We start from the raw sequence: 20,114 nt of genomic DNA, 5'->3' as shown, positions 1-20,114 counted from the left end.
ACATACTGATATTTAGGATATAGAGAGCTTAGATTCCTCTAGCCTGTGAAATTTATGAATAAACTTCAATTCATCATCCAAAGAAACACAGAAAATGGAGATGAAAAAGTCCTATTGGACTATCCCTTTCACTGGTTTCCAAATGCGAGCCTGTTAGCTGTAGTACATTAGAGTAATGTGATCTGTTTCAATAGTTTGTGGTTAGTCACGATGAAAAATTTTCTGCAGTATTAACAGTAAAAGCAATAAAAACTTCAAGGTCGAAGATTTTCTAGTCTTAGCTAATCCAAATGACTTTACCATACTCCTGCTATAGCTCAGTAGATGTTAATATTGAATATAATTTGTTTTGTGGCTAACATACTTCTACTTTTGCTGTGAGCAAACAATTCAGTTTCTGGTTGGTTTGAAGTTATATTAGAGTGCCTTAAGATCCATATGACAATAACAAATGGGTTCAGTGTATCACATAACTAGTCTGAGATATAGCAAGTAAGCAATTAAGTCATAAAATAAGTTTAACAGATAATATAGCAAAGGTTTGCTTTTCACCTAATATTTAACTCATAAAGCCCTTCTATGAAATAATGTCTCTAAAATGTTTTATATAAAGTATTTGTAAGTTTATATACATAATAATTCAAATTGCCATTATGGATAGAATTTGGAACTGAAGTAACTTGAAACATACATGTAATTCTCCACCTAAGACTGTTAAATTGCAGATCGTTGACTCCCACAGTCAGAGCATTTTCAGTAATCCCTACACGGACAATACTGTAATCCCTATTGTATCCAGTTGGAGAACTAAACCAGCCATTGGAGAATCGGGTAAGTGCCAAATAATTTTTTTACTATATGATGCTGTTTTGCAAGGTTTGAAAATATATTTATGCTCTATAAGAGGAAATAATAAAGCTTTCAATCTGTAGGTTTTGGAAATCAACTTTGCAAAACTGTGCAATACAGTAAATCAGATGGCACTTACCTGACCCTTGGCTGGAGCTGTGCCCCTATAGCATCCCACTGCGAATGTGAAGCCAGAAGTATCATACATGTTAGGATACCTCTAAGAATGCAAATCTGGAATCAGTGACTTTGAGGGATCTGAGGAGGGGAAGAAAGGAAATTTTCAGTTCATTTTATGGAAAGCCTTTGCTGCAGCTACTTGGGCAGTGGGCAACCAAGACTTTAATAAGTGCAGTTTCACACAAAATGTGTATATCAAGTCTTCTTTTAGTAGCGCTTCATGAGTGGGCTAGAGGGATTAGAATGATAGAAACTCAGTATCAAAGGAAATGTTGGGGGGGTTACCTTTTGGGTTTTTTAAATACATAGTGAACTAGATTTAGAGGGATGTGTAGTGGTGGCAACAGACTGAAACCTGTTCCAATATTATCCTTTATACTTATAATTTAGGAAGAAAATATTTAAATGTATACCTTGTATCATCCCAGTGGGAGCTAATCCCAGTTGGGGATCCTCTTGAATCTGATGAATATTTGTAAACCACCAGCAGGCAGTGTTTACAAAGCTGTACTACTCGTTGGCAACACTGGAGTTGCTCAGGAGTCACTGCCTCTGTGCTTTTACTGAATATGGTTTCCCAAGAGCTCCTGTTATGGAAAAAGACACAACTTCATTTTTCTGTCACAAACCGCAATCTGAGAGCTTTACTGCTTTATATGAAGTTTAACAATAACGGAACAAGAGGAAAAGCATGACCTTGCCTGCTTACAGGAAAGGTCTATACTATTTAACACAAATGCCAGCAGATGCTGAGTCCAAAACACAAATTAAGAAGTTAATCTTCATATGTGAAACATCCTCAGCCTTTTTTCACTTGGTTTGTTCCCTAAAGCGTTTATAGGGCCATTACTTAGGTTTAGCACATAAAGTTTTACCGACACATAATTGTATATGAGTCTTACAACAGGAATAACAAAAAACACTTATTATTTTTAACAGGCTATGTGAAATTAAAGGAATTTATAAAAGTAATAAATTATTTCTAAATGTCTACACAGCATAATGATACTCTTCTAATTTAAGAACGTGATACTAAGAAATAAATATAAAATTAATTTACAGGATATTAGTACATGCTCTGCTTCCTTATCTAAATAATCATATAAGAAGAGTTTCTCAGTTTAGTCATTCAAATACCACTTCTTATTTCATCTGGTCACAAGAGGTTGATCTTCTACAATTAAGTGCAACTTGCAAAGTGTATCTATAGAAGCATTCCTTTTTGAAATGCAGACCATCATGCTTTTATTTTCTTAAAAAGCCATTTCTATTTAAAAAAAAAATCCTCAAACACTACCATACCCATATAAACTAGGTATTTTTTACCACAGAAGATGACAATAGTTCTTTGCATACACCTCAACACTCCTGGTTCTGCAAAATTCTGACCAAGCTACAGATCGTTACATCGGTTTTAAAGGCAACACGTTCCCTATGAAGACCTCTTTTGTGGTCAAACCATTATGCAGTAGCACAGATGGTTTGTAAGCTTGAGGTTTTTTGTTTGTCTATGAAAGCAGCACTTCATAAAGTGAGGAAAATTTGCTGCATCAGGCTTGAGCATAGCATCCAGGATGATTTAGCCTTGTCCACTGAGATCAGCAGTAGATTTCACAACACTGGTGTAGAAGTTTGTCCTTAAAGCAACATCAAAGAACCATCAAGCTTACTTCTGCCTAGTGAGATTTTTAAAATTATGCTGTATTAGGATGGAATTATGAACATTAATGACTAAAAGATAAGCTGTATGTATAGCTAACTGATTTTTCAGCCTGACTCCTCAAGTCTTTTTGATATGTTCCAGCTGAAACTGTTCAGTCGTACAGATTTTCCACTGCACACATAATTTTCAAGTCATGCAAGCATTTCTCCTTAATTGTTATCCATATAATGAATTTTTTAAGATATATTGTTTATAAGGCATCAAAACTGCTTCATTTCACAAACAGAATAATTCTACTAATTGAAGAGCTACTATTTTCTTTAACATTTTTTTCAATATTGTTTCCTGTCCGGGAACCTTCCACATGTATTTTTACATGGAAATTAATCTATTGTCTTCATTCTTTCCTCATGAACTCATGTGATGGCTGGTAGAAAGCAGCAAGATGAAGTTCTAAGTATTACATTCATTCAACAGTTTCACAGTGCTACACATAATTATATTCTAATTCAATCTATAAATCTTCAAAATCCTGTGGCAGAAACTCTCCTGATAAATACCTTAAGTTCTGGGCTTTGAGGTCTGTCATCACTTTCCTACAGTTAGGGGGGATTTTATCAGTGAAGAATAATATGTGGCCTGCTATAACTATGGCTGATTATGAACATAGTGGTATACAGTTACCCTAATAACAAAGACTAAGATTTGGAAACATATATGTGACTTTTAATGAGCTTTCATATAAATGCTCTTCTGCAACCTCCCCCATGTGCTACACAGATTCAGTTCATACTCCATTATACTGCAGTCAACAGGGATCAGAGTACTGTTACCTAAAGAAGCTTAATTTGTTATGCTGTAACTTTAGTTTCCCTACATTAGTAAGAAATCATGGAGTCCTCACCAGATCTAGAACAGAGTATTATGCTTGATTGTGCAATACTGTGAATTATGTGTTATTCTTTTTATAACCATCTGAAGTCAACTGATTCTACCAGTTTTCTCTTTTTAATTTGAATTCTTTATTATACAGTAAAACAAATGTAGCTTTACATCACAGTTATTTCACTGAGGTTTTCTTTGTTTTCTTTTTGCTAAAATAGTATATGCCTAGCAGAGATCTAACCAGCAAGAGAAAACCTCAAGGCTATAAGCTCTGCTCCTCTCCCAAAACATACATCTTACAAATAGTCAAAGTTCTATATTCCGTAATATATCTTCATATGCTCATGTTGTTTCTGAATTAGCACATGAATACACCTTCCCAACATGTTTCCCCAAATTCTACATATGCCCTCTGTTTATTCCAATCTGTTCTTTAAAATGGCACAATGAACTCTAAGGAAGAGTGATGAGAAGTTGGCCTCCCCTACAGAGGTGCTGTCATGAGGTCTGTGTTGTGGATTACATGGCAAGAAGGATGCTTGTAACTGAACAACATACTGGGAAGGTACAAAGAGCCTTTTGGTTTTCTTCCGTGAATTCTGTATTAAGTATATTACATGCAGAGTCACCTCTACACATAGCAGATATGTGTATATTACTTTTACAGTATTTTTAGCCTCTTTTACATAATAACTCCTCTTACAAGGAATTGAATCTTTGTCAAAGAAATTAGCTGCACTTTGGAGTCAGCTGAGTTTTGTTCTGCATGAATGAAATTATTGCTAGCTGAGAAATCCTACTCTTCATTGAACTCTTCTGCTCGCCTAAACACTCTTCTCCCGAGCCAAGTGAGCAGCAGAGTTGTTCAAAGGTTTTGAACAAAACCCATTCTTTGTAGAGAACAGAAATCTAAACTGAAAATTTTCATGGATATTAGAAGATTTGCACACTAAAAGTAAAATTCAAAATAAAACCAGCATTATTGAAAGGGAAGTTAATTATAATATTTTATGACAACAAAAACTGAGCTTGGACTCAAGACTTCACACAGCTCTGCTGGCATGAAGGGAGCCTGCAGCTGCTGAGGATTACACAAAACAAATGTTTCAGATTGGAAACACAGAAATCTTTTCTCACCCTACTTTAACTTGTGGAGTGTGCTGCATTCCCAATACCTACCTTTAGCAAATCTTAAGGCTGACTTTATCTGCACGTTCCCACGGCCCATCTCAGTGAATAAAATGTGAAGACTCCTAATGGCTTGCACAACAACAACAAGCCTTCAGCAATGAGAAGATAATGGTAAAAAAGCCCAAAAAACTGATGACCATTTGGATACTCTCAGATCCCTCTTCTTCTTGTTATCCATTTTGTTGGGAAACAATAACAAGTGTGTTATGTGCACCCTCTACATATGACAAATGTGAAAAACATAATGATCCGATTCCTTTGTACATACAGTATCTATCAGCATACTATTGTGTTTGTTGTAGATCATTTTCAATAAATCTCTTAGAATACCTTATGTAAGCTAATCAAAACCCCTCCCATTCTTTATACATCGTAAAAAAGTCTTTCTGTATGCAATATATTTCATATTTAAACAGTTGTATTCTTATTTTATGAAGAAATTTGGCAGGTGGGAGGGATTATTTTATATCTATGATCCTCCAAACTTATCCTTACATGAATGCATTTGATTTCAGAAATGTAGATTCTGAAGTGTAGGATATTGCACTTTCAATATATGGCCTGACCTTCTTGTCCCCTGTAGAAAACTTGTATTTGCTACCCAAACCAAAAAATAATCTGCTTACCTCTGTGCGGACATTTCCTATTCTGCATATACTTAAATTCCCACGAGTGTAGGAAAGAGGGAATGTAATAAAGCACAGAAATTCAGATTCATTATTTGTAAATCACAGAACTGACACTGCATTTGGAGTGAGATGTCAGCTGCACTTCTGACTGAGTTCTTCCCTTGTAAGTCTTGAGCTCAAATGGATATAACAATGATTTCTGTTGATGGTAAGTCCACATGCAACACTTACAGTGGTCTGGCCTCAAAATTGTGCACATCCAATGAAACAGTTCACCTAAAGCTCAGATATTTTGAAAACTAGATTTTTTCCTTAGATTATTATATTTGTAAATATATTACTAAATGTCTGATTCCATTACTGAAATGGTTGGCCTAGATTATTAGATTTCTAATTATAATATATCTTTAGATGGTTTAAAAAAAAATCAACGTATTGCAGCATTCTCTTGAATGAAAATGAGCAACAAAGTATGCTAGCATTGATTGTAATTGTGAAGTTATGAAGTTATGAAGAAGACTAAGATAAGAAAAATAGGCTTACCCTGAATTACAGAAACAGTTCCACAGACCTTGGCCATGGCTCCAAAGCAAGCGATTAAATACACGGTTAAAGAGACGGTACAGATGTAAATTTTCGATGTCTGGAGCCTTCCAGACATGCTGTAGAACTGCACGAACACTTGTCTTGACTATATCCAAAACCTAGGAAAGAGTATTCCAAGGAAATCAAAGCAAAGGCATATTGCAAAACCTAAACCCAACTGTTCACTGATTCACTGAATACACACACACACAAACTCACACACACAGAAGACTGCACAGCTATAAATTCCCACAGATGTCTATGTTTCATTTCTGTGCATTCATCAGCAAACTTTACGGTATGCTTTTTCTGTCAATAACATTTTGCAAAGCCAAATCAAAATATTTCATTTTTAATACAGAAAAGTTAATTTCTATTTTTTTTAGTCTGTTCAATACTAGCTTGTTGAAATGACAAAAGGAGTTTAGAAAGAAACAAAATGGACACAATTACAGACTAGAAGCAACATAATTAACAACCCAAATAGGACATATTTGAAGATTATCTCTTCTTTTCCCACTCCCTTTTAAAATACCTTCTATTTTATAAAGAACTAAAATGTCCTGAAAAGCTACGCACTACTTTTGGTTTAATGTCTGTTTAAGCTTAGTGTTACCCTAGATCAAACCATTTTAGTTTACCTTTCATGCAGGAAACAGTGTAGTGAAATCAATAAGTAAGAAAATAATCACCAAGATATTTAAAATAGATACGTTTCTAGAAATGCAATGGATTTATTTTATACAGACTATATTTAAATGCAAGTGTGTAAAGACGTGGGTGAAGAAAATGCTAAGCTGCATTCAGTATAGCACTGAGAGTTTTACCCAGTAAGTCTCAGCTACTCAGCACACACACGTGCTTAGAGGCAGTCACACATCCAGCTCATTAGAGCCCTCTTGGATACATCTTTGTGCATCCCACTCAACCGGGGCACGGAAGGTGGGATTCATCTTGCCTGCTTGTAAACATCTGGACATTCTCTTAAGCCAGGCCTCTAGGTTCCCTCCATAATCACTGGAGAGAAACAGGCTCCAGCGTCTTGGCTTCTGGCTATTTAGATACTCTCAATAAGACAGGGAATAGTTTCATAATCAAAGTAGTATTTAGGCCCCACGCTGGCACTGTGAACAGTGTAAAATCTCTCCTAGAAAAAGCCGATGGTGCTGTAACCTATTAACAGAAGTCAGTTAAATCAACATGATTTCCTGTAAAGGAGACACCCTTACTGTCTCTTTCATAAAACAGCATCTTCCAAAAAAACAGTCAGACTCAAGTGACTGGTACAAGATGTTGCAAATTCTAAGGTATAGAAGGTACAATACTTGCTCAGGAAGCTTTCAGATGTGCGTAACAAACTGATTCGCATGGTGTAACATCTGACTCTCAAAAGGTGAAAGGGATTTAGTAAAACAGTGAAGTGTGGAAGCATGGTGTAGAACTTTGACTTTTTGGCCCTGCATAACAAACTGTTGTTTCTAAATAGTCTCATTAAACATGATGAAGGAAACAAAGCATAAATACATAAAATGCTTGCAATAGCATAACGGAGCTGTGTAGTAAAGAGAAATGCTTAATGGGCAGAAAATCTATAGAAGCCTAATAATGACAACCTCGATGAAATATGTCATTTACACGTCATTTAAGCTCTTTTTTGAAGACCTAGGATTAGTCTGCATGCATACGTCTTGCGCTAATTCCATGCACATATGCACCCAATGTGAATACAATGCTGTCCTCCCTGTTGGGAATCATTACAATTGCAGGTGTCTAACACACTAAAACCACACCTGTGGTCTCTTCCTCCCAAAAAGTGAGATAAAAAGAGTAGTAAATTATTACCTAGGGATGGTGATCTTGTTTAGTGACTGCAGGAGCTAAACCCAGGTTTTGGACTGCCCCACACTTGTGGAATGGGTCCAGATTTTCAGACATTCTCTTAGCAGCCTCAGCCTACTGTCTTAATGCTTCTCAAGCAGCCTCTTCCTTCTGCCTCGCCTGATGAAGGCTTTCGCACACAAATGGTCTGTAGCTGCGACTGCATACACTCATTTGAACCAACTAAGTCCCTAAATTATGTAAAGGATCGACCATACATTTCTTTGCAATGTTACACTGACTGAAAGTAATTTATCTCCCTGTATAAAGCAGAACAATTCCACACCATATAGATTCTCTCACTAGTCCAAAAGGCATGAACTAAGAACTATGATGCCAATGTAGAACTTCTTCTTTTACTTTAGCATCTGGAGTTGAAGAAAACTAAGGACTGAACCTTGCATCTTAGAGCAAGCTGCAGACTGCCAGGTACTCTAGAAAAAAACTTTCTTGCTGTTTTTTACTGTCTTGATATTGCCAATATGCCAGAGGGAAAACATCCCAGTTAATTGTTCTTAATTTGCAAACACGGCCTCAATCGTCCATTTAAGAAAAGAGACAAGGCATTGCACAAGAGCTGGAACTCCATGAAACCTACATCCCCATTTTTTTAAGTTAATTTCCCTAGATTGCCTTCATCTTTCTGTTTACTTTAATTTACATCATTTACTTTAACATAACCAATTATCTAGGTGTAACAGAACAAGATGTTATGAAAGCGGGTATTCAAAACAAGATGTACAGACCCTCTGGTAATCATCAAAACATTTTTAAAGAAATTATGTAAAGTGATGTAACACAAAGCACTCACAAGTCTTCCCATAGAAAAGTTTTATTTTTCTAAAAGTCTTGGGAGGCTAAATTTCAGTTTAACATGTATCGATTTCATCAGTTTACTCTCAACTTGCTTCTAAATGACTCCCGTACCTCGGCTGTAATGCCAGAATATTAGACACTAAGAATATGAGCAGGAGTTTAATTTTTCTTCATCGTATTGGATAATTCTTAAGAAAATATACCTGTCAGAGATGAACACTGTAAAATCTAGTACATTGCCCAGGTATTTTCTTCTCATATTTTAGAAATTCCCAGTAAGTATAGTGAAGGGGACCGAGTTTCTGGTTTGTGTTTCAGAGTTGCAGTAGGTACCTTTGAGACAGATTCCTTACTTGCACAAACATTCTCCACCTTGAGCTCGCTTCTCCTTTACCCACCTCATTGGAATATAAAACATACTTCTTTCAAATCAACAAACGCTTACACATTTGGCAGTCCTCAGCTGCAATGTCATTGTCAAAGTTAATCCGTTTCTATAAACTACCCTTCTAAGAATAACTATCTGATTGCTTGAAGGGATTGAGGTTAAAAGCAGTTTTAAAAAAAAAAAAAGGAAAAAAAGAAAATGGCAAATCATTTCCAGTGCAAGCAAAGATGAAGGGCCCACTAGTGCTTCAGGAATTATAAGTCTCCTAAGTTGTAAAAGATGTCCTCACAAGAAGAGCAAAGAAATACACATTTCTGTTTGTAGAGTTTTTGCTAATAACGACCTGGCGTATCAACCCGTATCATCCTGACTTTGTACATGTGCCCTTGGTTTTACATGACTGTCAGTCAAATAAAGGACAGAATCACCCTTATTGTAGGCTTTCTGAAATAATGCTTACAGGAGAAAATTCTAACTAGATTGAAAATAAAATTAAAAAACAAACAAACAAAAAAAAAAAAAGACAGACACAGGTTTATTAAGCCAGATGTCCCAAAGGAGCTTAGGAAAGGCAATTAAAGAATGTATAGTAAGCAGCCTCAGTCCCTTGAAGAGCAGATTTATCACTCTCCATGTGGCAATTCCTTCCCATAGTTTTGGGTAGTGACATACGGCAAAGGGTTGAAAGAGACACCTTAACCAGTCTTGTGTGAAAGCCCTGCATCTCAGTTGCAATGGTGGGCCCAATCTGATGGCTTCTTTCCACACTTGTGGCATCATAGATTAAAGGAAGCAATTCTAGGAACACGTCCCCCACCAGTTTCAACTGTCCCAAAGATTCCTGCAGAGACAATGAGATCTCCACTGCAGCAGCATGGTGAATTTGGGGCCCTGTTATCTATGTATATATGAATCTATCTATACCCCCCCCTCCTCACAGCTCTTCCTCCATATGGCCATTTTCTACAAGCACCCAGTAAGACTCTGGTTTTGGGCAAAGGGCTGCAACTGCCATATGGCACAACAGAAAAGACCTATGTGCATCTATATTGGGATTGCAGCACTCTTTCCTGTAATTAAAAAGAAATAAGAGATCATTTTAAACAAAGGACTATTCAGCAGAACAGCTGCAGATACCAAACAAAAAATGACACAATTTCAGCCAATGAAGTTGGTTGCTCTACTGTGTCTTGTCAATGGCACAAGAAATAATTGCGTTAAATAGATTTGTCCTGCCATTTGACATGGTTTAAGAAGAATTTTGATTAAGTTATAGGCTTCTACATTTCTAATTTCTTCAAGTTTGTCATGTCTAATTTAGTTTTGGAAAGCTGTGTGGACACACATTTAATATCTGAACTTAACTTGAATAGTCAAATATCTTTCTGTCATATGACATCACATTAAATAGACGTGCTTTCTCTGTCCAGTATGAAAATACAAGAATTTAATGCAATATTCAATAAAATACAATTCAAAAGATGGGGGATCATACTGCTGTTTTTATAAAAAGTAATTTGAGATGAGGATCTGAAATTATTCTTCCGTCCTTCTATAACAATCTACCAACCTTTTCCAATTATAATATTTATCATGTATGCAGCATTTTGATTAAGTTACTTTCTTTTATGGCCCATAAAAATACATTGTGAAACTGAGACACACAGAGATTAAATGCCTGGAACTGATATGCTAATCCACATAATGTGTCAGTGACTGAGGCAGAGAAAGACCCAAAATACTGCTTTATGGGCACCAAAGCATTAATAATAGATATAATTTCTGCTACATTAAGGAAGATAAATATTACACTGGGAAGATGATTTTGACTGACATGTGACATACAGATATAACTGACATACTACAGTATGTCAGTTTTTAAACAGACTGATGCTCTTTAGATGCTATGCACAACAGCACCTCCTAGATAGCAAATGAATGAAGACAGAACGATAAACAAACATCATTAGTCCTTTGCAAGACTAAACCAGTTCGCTGAATATTTGAACAATGTCAATAATCTTTGCTTGGCGGGTCTATTTTTTATTCAACATGATCTGTTGTAACACTGTGGGTCAAAGACTCAAATAACCAAGTGCAATATCACTACTTCTAATGGAATTTTAATATGCCTGGTCAGAAACTGCTGACTGGTTTATCCCTTATCAATCAAATCTGCTGAATCAATAAACTTCTAAGAATGTTTGCTAAAAATAAGGTATGTAAGCACTAATTATTTATTTGTTTGCTTTTCTTTCATCAGATTAATTTTTTAATAAATTGTTTTTGAAATTATATTCCAGGATAATTATGCTTGTCTAAATATGGATCAAGATCATTTCCTGCAATGGAATTAATTCTTATATATTTTAGCATTAATAGCCAGTATTTTAGCATCTCAGGTCACTCCCAGCTTTGCTAAACACCAGTAGAAACACTGCTATGTGTCTACTTCAGACGATCTGCAGAAAATGAAATATACATCACTTACTTTTCGTTGCTTTACAGAATCCAGTTTTACCAACCAATAGGTTGCCACTTTTGTTTTATGATACTTCCAATTATCCATAATCTGGAGTCATTGCAAAACACAAGAGAAAAGAAATACACATAAAAACAACTGAAATCTGGTATTTCATTCGTGCACATTCCTAATGCTACAAAGTGTGAGCATCTGAAAGACCTCTGTGAGAAGAACTTTTCTCTAAAAGAAGTAGAAAAATATTTGCAAATTTATGTGGGAGAAAGTTTGCAAAGATATGTGCAATCTTTCAGTTTAATTCTACTCTCTTTTCCACCTGATTCTGATCGTCGTACACTACAAAGCAGGTAGAAACTTGTCTTGACTGAATCAGCTAGGATCCTTGAACACAGCAATAAGTTCAATAATGCATAACTGATAGTCTATTAAAATATTGAGGGGTTTGCTGCATAACGGACATTAGGCATACCTTGAAAACATCCTTTATATAAATGATCATATATGAACTGCAATACTCTCCTTTTATGATGTCTAAGTGCTACGAAAATAGCTCGAGCTGTTAACATATATTTTTATTTTCATTTTGTTATTTTATTTCACACCTATGACAAGTTCTGCCTCACTGACATATATCACTGACAAATTAATATATCATTACTTGTTTCCTTCCATGATGAAATATTATTTCTCATCAGAAACTAGTTAAGGCCAGACAAATTTATAATAGATTTCTGTGATAAGAAAGTACATATTTAACCATGCTAGTGCTGTATGAGAAAGCACCACTAGATGGAGCGCATACACACACGGTCCCATATGTACATAAATGCACACACTCTCACGTGCCTGAAGGAGAAAATTTAATGAAGCATTTTACTTCTGGTTATAAGATAAGAAACTAAATATGCTAGTTATGAATGCTATCTTCCAGAAACACCCAAATCAATCATTATTACAGGTGAATTCCTTTCCACTGTGATGTAGTTGCACAGATCACTAGAGACATAATCGTTTTGAAAGCTCATAGAGCAAAGGACATTTCTGACCAGATAGTGAACTAGATTGATTTTAACACACCGTGGACTGTGCTAACTACATCAGAATTCAGGTGTTAATTTAAATTACTAGATCCCTCCATATCTCTACTAGACTGAGAAAATAACTTCTATCTTCGTTTTTTTTTCTTTTCCAAGAGGATGTTAGTTTCTTTGCAGTATGTATTTAAAAGGGATTTAGATACCATGTATTTTCTGGTTATATATCTGAGGTGTTGCTTTTTAATTGTCCCTTAGATCGGGCATTGCTTCACATGTCTTTGAAACCACAGGATGAGGCTCAGGACAATGCTGGATGTAAGAAAGAGTAAGCTGGCAGACTAGAAGAGCCAAAAAGAGTGTGACCGGTGTTCTTTATGACTAGCAAACTTCCAGTTTGTCTTGCAGCATACCATTCTGACTTCTCTAGTATGCCTATTCGAGAGCAAGTTAAACATGTCAGGATTTGTACTAACAATATCAGATGAAATATAAACTGTTAATGAATTGTAACATTCCTCTTAGCTTACTTAAAGTTTGAACTTTCTCCGCAATGAAAAACTGAATTTTCCTAACCTTCCTGATTGCTTCTCATATATTTTATAAAGACATAGGAATGTTTTCAGCGCTACTCTTTTAAGGTCAGAAAGTACGCAAAGCTCCAAGCTTTTGAAATCTTTTGAATTATCCTGAGTTATGGAAGTTTTAAGGCCACAGGACCTCATGAATCATAAATTAAGCCTTCCACTTTCCTTCATTTTAGTGGCCTAGACAGTAAGCGTCTAGCCTGTAATTCTGCTTTCTAATTTATGGATACTTACATCTTCTATAATTAGTTCTGATTCTTCATCTGTTTTTCCTGGGAACTTCATTCTCATGTCATTGATAATGAGAAGAGTCTCTTTTGTCAAAGCAACTTCTTGCTCTTTTGTTTTCTGTTGCAGCAAAGACTCAGTCTAAAAACCAGTGTGAAGCACAGGAAAAATTTCAGGTGTGTCATTAGATCACATTACAAAGGTGTTTCCTTGACTGAAATAAATTCTAAATAGGGTGACATAAAATGTATTTTGAAGTCTATAGACATAATATCTAATACATAACTAATATGCACACATATGCCTCACGTACACTAATGCATCACCATTAATTAGAGTTGTCAGGAAATTCAAGAAAAACAGTTAGTCTGAAACAGAATAAACAAACATATATCCGATATTTATGATGCCCACCATTTAAAATCTAAATTTGAAATTTAGAGAACACGCTTTGAATTTAAACACAATGAAAATAAATTATTAGTCATTAAAAACTTCCTTTCAGTTCTTCACTGCAACAATTTAACAGAAACTGCCAATTATACGTCACTGTGCCAAGATTTCAGGAAGCATTAAAAAGTAAGGACACTTTGCTCCTACTCTGGTCAGTGGGGGTTCTGATGATATCTTTGATTGTCCAAGATTTTTTTTACAGTATCAGTGCTTTTTACACCACCATCAACTTGAACCCCTACAGTGTCTGCAGAGGACCATCTCTGGAGGATTTGGGGGTTTTCTTTAAATCTTAACACTAATTAGAATTATTTCTGATCCTCTTTCTTTATGTATTTCTGTGTTTGAAAGATTAAGTGGGCTTAATTTTATGTTTTTTTCAAGAGTGGCATTGAAAATTTTTAGGCATTTCTAAATCTTAGTATTTTGTAAGAACTACAATATTTACTTAAGGATATTTTTGCTTAAGTAAGTGATAAGTATTTTCAAGCATAACAAAATATTTTGCTACATGATATATAATGATGTGACAGAAATAACAAGACAGCAAATATTTCCAAATCTACTTTTGTTTATAACAGCTATAATAATGCATCTGTAATTCCCAATGGTAAATGACTTATTCTAAACTTCATTTCCAGACCTTTGGATCTCAGCAGGCTCCAAAAATGGCAATGTACTGCTCCTTTCTTTCCCAAAGGATAGATAAACTAATACTTTATCATGCACAAATGATTTCTTCTTAGTAAGTTACAGTTTATCAATTTAAATTTTATTCTAGCAGTAATATATAGTATATTATTCTTAGTTGCAAAAATAATTATGAACAGTTCCATTCACAATACAGTGCTAAATTACGAGTAGTTCTTATCCATTCTGTAAGTAATTTTATTCACATTATTTTAAGAAGCATGACCTAAGCTCTATCACCCAACATAATTGTTCTGCATATCAAGATCATTTCTCTGGTGGAGCTTTCTCAATGAAAAACAGAGTATGGTTTCTTACTAATGTTAATTTAAGTGAGTAGCCCATTTTTAATGTCAGATGGTAAGAGACTGTTTTTAATCTTTCAGTAATTTGTATTTGATATAGAGTTAATGTGAATAGAAAAATCTATATTAGCCGTCTCATTAAACTCTCAGAGTACATCTTGATGATAAAAAGGTACTTTTTAAACTTGAGATAGCTAATGTGATAAAAAATACCTTTAACACGTTGTGGTGAAGACACAATCTTAATGTCTTTCCAATTCTATTAGCTGACTTTAAAGATGGAAAACCATGTTAAGGAGTATTTCACAAGATGTCAGCACACAATTTTAAAAGGATCCTTTTTCATCATTTAGACAAAGCCTCACAGGCAAAACAGACAATGAGCATTCTACTGGATAAAAATGATGATTAGAGATAGTAAATACTATGAAGCAAGTTCATTAGCATTACAAAAGGATTTCGCGCAATCAAAGCTCACCACAATAGAGAAAGGCTGCAAATATGGTTTTGCCCCATCTCCAGATGAATTATTTGGGTGATGAAATATACAGATCAAGCACCAAAGCATGAACGGAAACGCACTGGCACCAGCACTCAATACAATACTGAATGAGGTTGAGGACTGATCCCAGCAAACACTGCCTAGGGATAAGCGGATATGCGGTTCACCATGCAAACACAAAAGAAGAAATGCCTGGGTTGCAAAGGAGATACCAAAGAAGATGACAGTTTAGTCACAAAAGGAAAAAAAATGTATGGCTCAGAAGTGCATTGTGAAATTACAGCTAACCACACAAATTCTAAACAGCTAGAAGTGTTTAATCTGATCTGTTTATTCTATTAGTTATTTAGTTAGACCACCTGAGTCTAAATGCTTGTCTGTCTCAGGGACAAGGCTTCAAAATTAAAGTTGTTTTATCTTCACTTAAAAAAAAAATGAAAAAGATGGCTTCTGAGACAGTTATTGCAATGGCAAATCCTAAAGATGACAAGAACTATCTATAAATTTTAAATTGTTGACTTTGGAAGTAGAACTCTACTGCAGTGATATAGTGTACACAAATTAGGTGCGGTAGGCTGAAAATTAATTGCACCTTCTCTACAATGGACACCCCCACAAAGTCTTACTAATGTTTTATTCTGGTACAATGTGTACCAGCATAAAAAAAATGGCATACACTGGTTTTTAAATATTTATGTATATTTGTTACTGTAAAGTTTGAAGGTAGGTATGTCCTTTATTTCAGAACCCAAAGAAATTTATTTCAGTTCCCAAAGAAATCAGAGAAAGTTTTTAAGAGAGGTAAAAACTCTTTCTGTCTTCAGAAACTATTCAGGAGAGCAGGTTTCCCAGTCACAAAAACTCTAAAATTTCCATTCTCAAAAGTTGTGATATCTGTATTGCTGCATCAGAAACACTGAAACATCACAGCTAGCACTCACTGTAAGTCCTCTGCAGGTCTAGAGATCTCAATTTCATGACTTTCTGTCAAAATAGCATTGACTATAGTACCTCAGGTTTTCTGACACTGTAAAAATTAGTGATGCATTTATTGAGTTTTAGAGAAATGGAACACATTTTGAATGCAAATGCTGCGTTAACTCACCCCCGAAGAGTTCATCGTTCCCAAGCTGGGTGTCTGAGAGACTCTAGCTGAAGATGGGCTGCGATTTAAAGAATGAGACCTATTCACTGAGGATGCACGCTGGATTTGCACAGAAGCTTTGGCTGAAAAGGGACGATGCTCAGCAGCCTGTGACTGCATAGTCAATATTGATATTGAACGTGGGCAGCTTACAGAACGCCTTATTGGACCTGTGGATGATGTGGGGGGTGAATATGATGGAGATTTTATATTTTTAATCGAAGGTTTCCAGTTCATTCTACCTGCAGACAAATTAAATGAATGATGCAATTACTTACTATCCTTTTAACACTCATTTTTTAGTTTTTGCAACTAACAACATATAAGACCAACATGTGTGCATGTGTGTTGTACTATACTGTATGTTGACTAACAACTACATCTTTAGCAGTCATGTCAGATTCCCTAATAATACGTACTTTACATACTGTGTAAGAACATTCATTTCTTCCTCATAGTCAGCTTTAATGAGGTAGAATACAGTCCTCTGTAATATGCATCAGATTTATGACAGAGTGCGTATGCCCTATAGGTCAAAAAGTATGTGGCTACTATGTGTGGCTTCCTGACTGTAAGAATACGGAAGCAGGAGAGAAAATTTGGTTAATGGATCCCACATTTGCAGATCTGGTCTCCCTTATCTGCTGCTGCATAGCTGTACAGTTTTCTAATTCAGTCTTCTGCTAAATAAAGGATGCTGCTATGAAAAACAAAATTTTAGAAGCAGCGTTATATGTGTGCAATTACATCATGAAATTCTTCGAGGCAATACACAGCTAAAACAAAAAATAACATGCTATATCTACCATGTTCAACAGAACATGCTCGCACTAACACTCTGCAGCAAGAGAAACAATCACAAAAAGAAAGACGACAATCACAAGAAAACAATCACAAAAAAAACCCCAAACCTTGTGCAGGGATCTCATCTGGAATATATTACCTTCTATATGTCTCCAGGTACATTTATTTATCCTTTCTATATTCCAGCAAATTCAAGCCTAATAAGACTACTTTTTACAGGGAAAAAAATGATGATTTTCTCAAAAAAAATAAATATCTAAGAGCAAAGAGGAACATTCACACGATTTCCAAGTATATCTTTCTCTTTAACATGCTTGACAAAAGAATATTATTTTTTTCCTTTTTTTTAATTCATTTTAATTAATTTAGAACAAAATTTAAAGAAAACTAAACAAGCAAACCAGTGTTAAACCCCGAGTTACGAATGCTGATACATTTTAAATACTGAAGGATTTTACATAAATCATCATTAACGCCAGGCTTACTTGAAAAAGTGACAATTCAACTTACCTGATCGTTCCAAAGATTTGCATTTATTTTCTTCAAGATCATATGAAACTTTTTTCTCTTTTTTTTCATTGTGATCTTCCTTTTCAGTTTCTTCTCCGGATTCTGACATACTGCTATCGCTATCACAGCTACTATCACTATTGTAGTTCTTAAGTTTTCTTGAGGGCTGTGCACTTTCTGGCATTGAACACAAGGGCTAATAAAAAAAAAAACACACACAACAAAAAAAAACACCTAAGAAATTAAATTCCTTCATAATCGCAAAAGAACACTTTACTATTTCACTTTACTATATTCATTTGTACATATTTAAACCCTCCCAAATTAGATTGGAAGTTTGTCCTTTATTTTGAAATAAATGCTTAAATCGTTCATTAACTTCACTACACAGTAATCCTAATCTTTCTCACATGAAGAGCTGCCTAATATAATACGGGGGAAAAAACTTATTTTATTTCAAATATGACTTACGCTACCAGACATACAGAATTATAGTTTGAAATCGTAAATCACGTGATACAGAATATCATTTAAAATCAGTTTCAATCCCTCACTAATATTTGCAATAACTGAAGCTACAGTTTAACAATGATCATAGTAAAGTAAACAAATACATCAGGGAACTTTGCCTGGCACACTTCTGAAAGAGAAAGTGATTAATCCACATCCTGCAGAAAGCAGAAACTGGAAGAACATAGCCAGCTACGCTAGGTGTATTTGGTGTCACATATGGACATGGGATTCAGTGTCTTTAGGTAATTAATCTTGTGCTATCACCAAGGATACTGCAAAACAAAAAGCAAAATGTAGGAGATAAAGAAACTGACGCAAGAACAGAAACTACAAATGAAAATTTTTCTTCTTCCATCTACCATCAAATAAGAGGTTGCTTAGCAGTTCTAATCACCTTGATTTTCCCCTTATGCTAACCTGATTTTTCTTTGATTAAACTCATCTGATTTTATATCAGAAGAATAAAAATAAAAGTAATTGCTCATTTCCTCTAAAATATCTGTTATTTTATTTCCTTAGTTCTTTTTCCTGCACGAACAGGTGCAATGTAATAATCATGAGTAAACCTTACAATGTGTAAGGATAAGGTGCCCTCTAGAGGCTACAAATAAACCAGACATTTCCAGAATGTATTTCTCAGTCTAAGTAGAATTCAGTAATATTTTAATTGCAGGCAAAAATGTATTCATTCTGGGAAATTCTTGACTTGTTTTCTAGTCTGAGTTCCTAATCACCTTCAAATAAAAATGAGACTGAAATTCCTAGCAAATGTGGAACAGCTGTTACAATGCAAAGCTTATTTATACACACATACCCCTCCACCCCTCAGATACATGTATATATGTGTATATATATATATGTTTCTGTGTACAGAGGAGGAAAACACCTTTCTCTCCTTACTATTCCAGCTGTTCTGTATTGAGTTTTCTGAGTCCTGACTGTTCCTTTTTCCAAGGAAGAGAGGGCGCTCAAGGCAGAGCATCTGACTTCCAACAGTAGCTTTTGTCAGCAGGCAGCCACTAACTTTTAAGGGAGGACAGGACTTTATGACCTCCTGAAAGAACATTTTATGTTGAGTAACACATGAAAAGTACTGCTCCTTCAGGTTTGTATTGTCTATCAGATCTGTGCAAGTATATGTTATTTTTTTGATACGCTAATGGATCTTTATTTGGAGAATTTTATGATTACAAGAAGATGAGTTTTACAGCTGGATTATTCTCTTACCTGATAGATTGGCAGGCAATAGTAAGTTCTACTGCGTACCTCACTCACCAGATTTCAATACAGATATATATTTAGATACTACATATCTCATAGCAGACCCTTTACAAAGAGGTGGCCAATCAAATGCATATTATTAGCCATGTGCACCTTACCCCTTACAGGAAAGAGGTGATGCTCTTTCGGTACAAGATACAAGGACCATCCACAATGGGCATCTGTATTTCAAAGGGAGTGCATAGGATATTATGCAACCAGGGAAGTCTCCAGTCACATGGCTTCACTGTAGGCAGGGTTTAAATGATTGAGAAGTATATCAGGACCCTAAAAAAGATGCAGGAATAGAGATCCTGTACAGCATGAAGTGTGCACACTGCAAGGAAAAGAAACAGTCTCCTTGGATAAGCTAGTTTCATTGTCTTCCCTTTTGATTTCATCAATTTTATGGGAAAAAAAAAAAGTCGGAATTTTGGTGATACGCAATTTTTTCTTTATCCTGTAAGTACAAAAAATATTGTACTGGTAGAGCAGCTTGTAAGCTACGGAATCCATATGCCTGCTATAAAAGAAGACC

At 35.3% G+C, this 20,114-nt stretch overlaps 1 protein-coding gene across 1 annotated transcript in view; it reads right to left on the bottom strand.

The window, feature by feature from the left end:
- Positions 1–20,114, bottom strand: part of TTLL7 (tubulin tyrosine ligase like 7) — a 73,199-nt gene that overhangs the window by 4,011 nt on the left and 49,074 nt on the right. The window contains exons 15-21 of the mRNA XM_082484170.1: positions 17,804–17,999; positions 16,451–16,731; positions 15,057–15,113; positions 13,402–13,536; positions 11,556–11,636; positions 5,941–6,101; positions 1,443–1,616 (exon numbers count right to left, since the gene is read on the bottom strand). Of these exons, the coding sequence (XP_082340296.1) occupies positions 1,443–1,616; positions 5,941–6,101; positions 11,556–11,636; positions 13,402–13,536; positions 15,057–15,113; positions 16,451–16,731; positions 17,804–17,999 (1,085 nt within the window). The remainder of the gene's footprint in view (positions 1–1,442; positions 1,617–5,940; positions 6,102–11,555; positions 11,637–13,401; positions 13,537–15,056; positions 15,114–16,450; positions 16,732–17,803; positions 18,000–20,114) is intronic.

This window comes from Vanellus vanellus, assembly GCF_965231255.1.
Source record: "Vanellus vanellus genome assembly, chromosome: 5".
NCBI lineage: Eukaryota > Metazoa > Chordata > Aves > Charadriiformes > Charadriidae > Vanellus > Vanellus vanellus.
The sequence above is the reverse complement of the archived record's forward strand: the minus strand, read 5'-3'. Positions and strand labels throughout refer to the sequence as shown.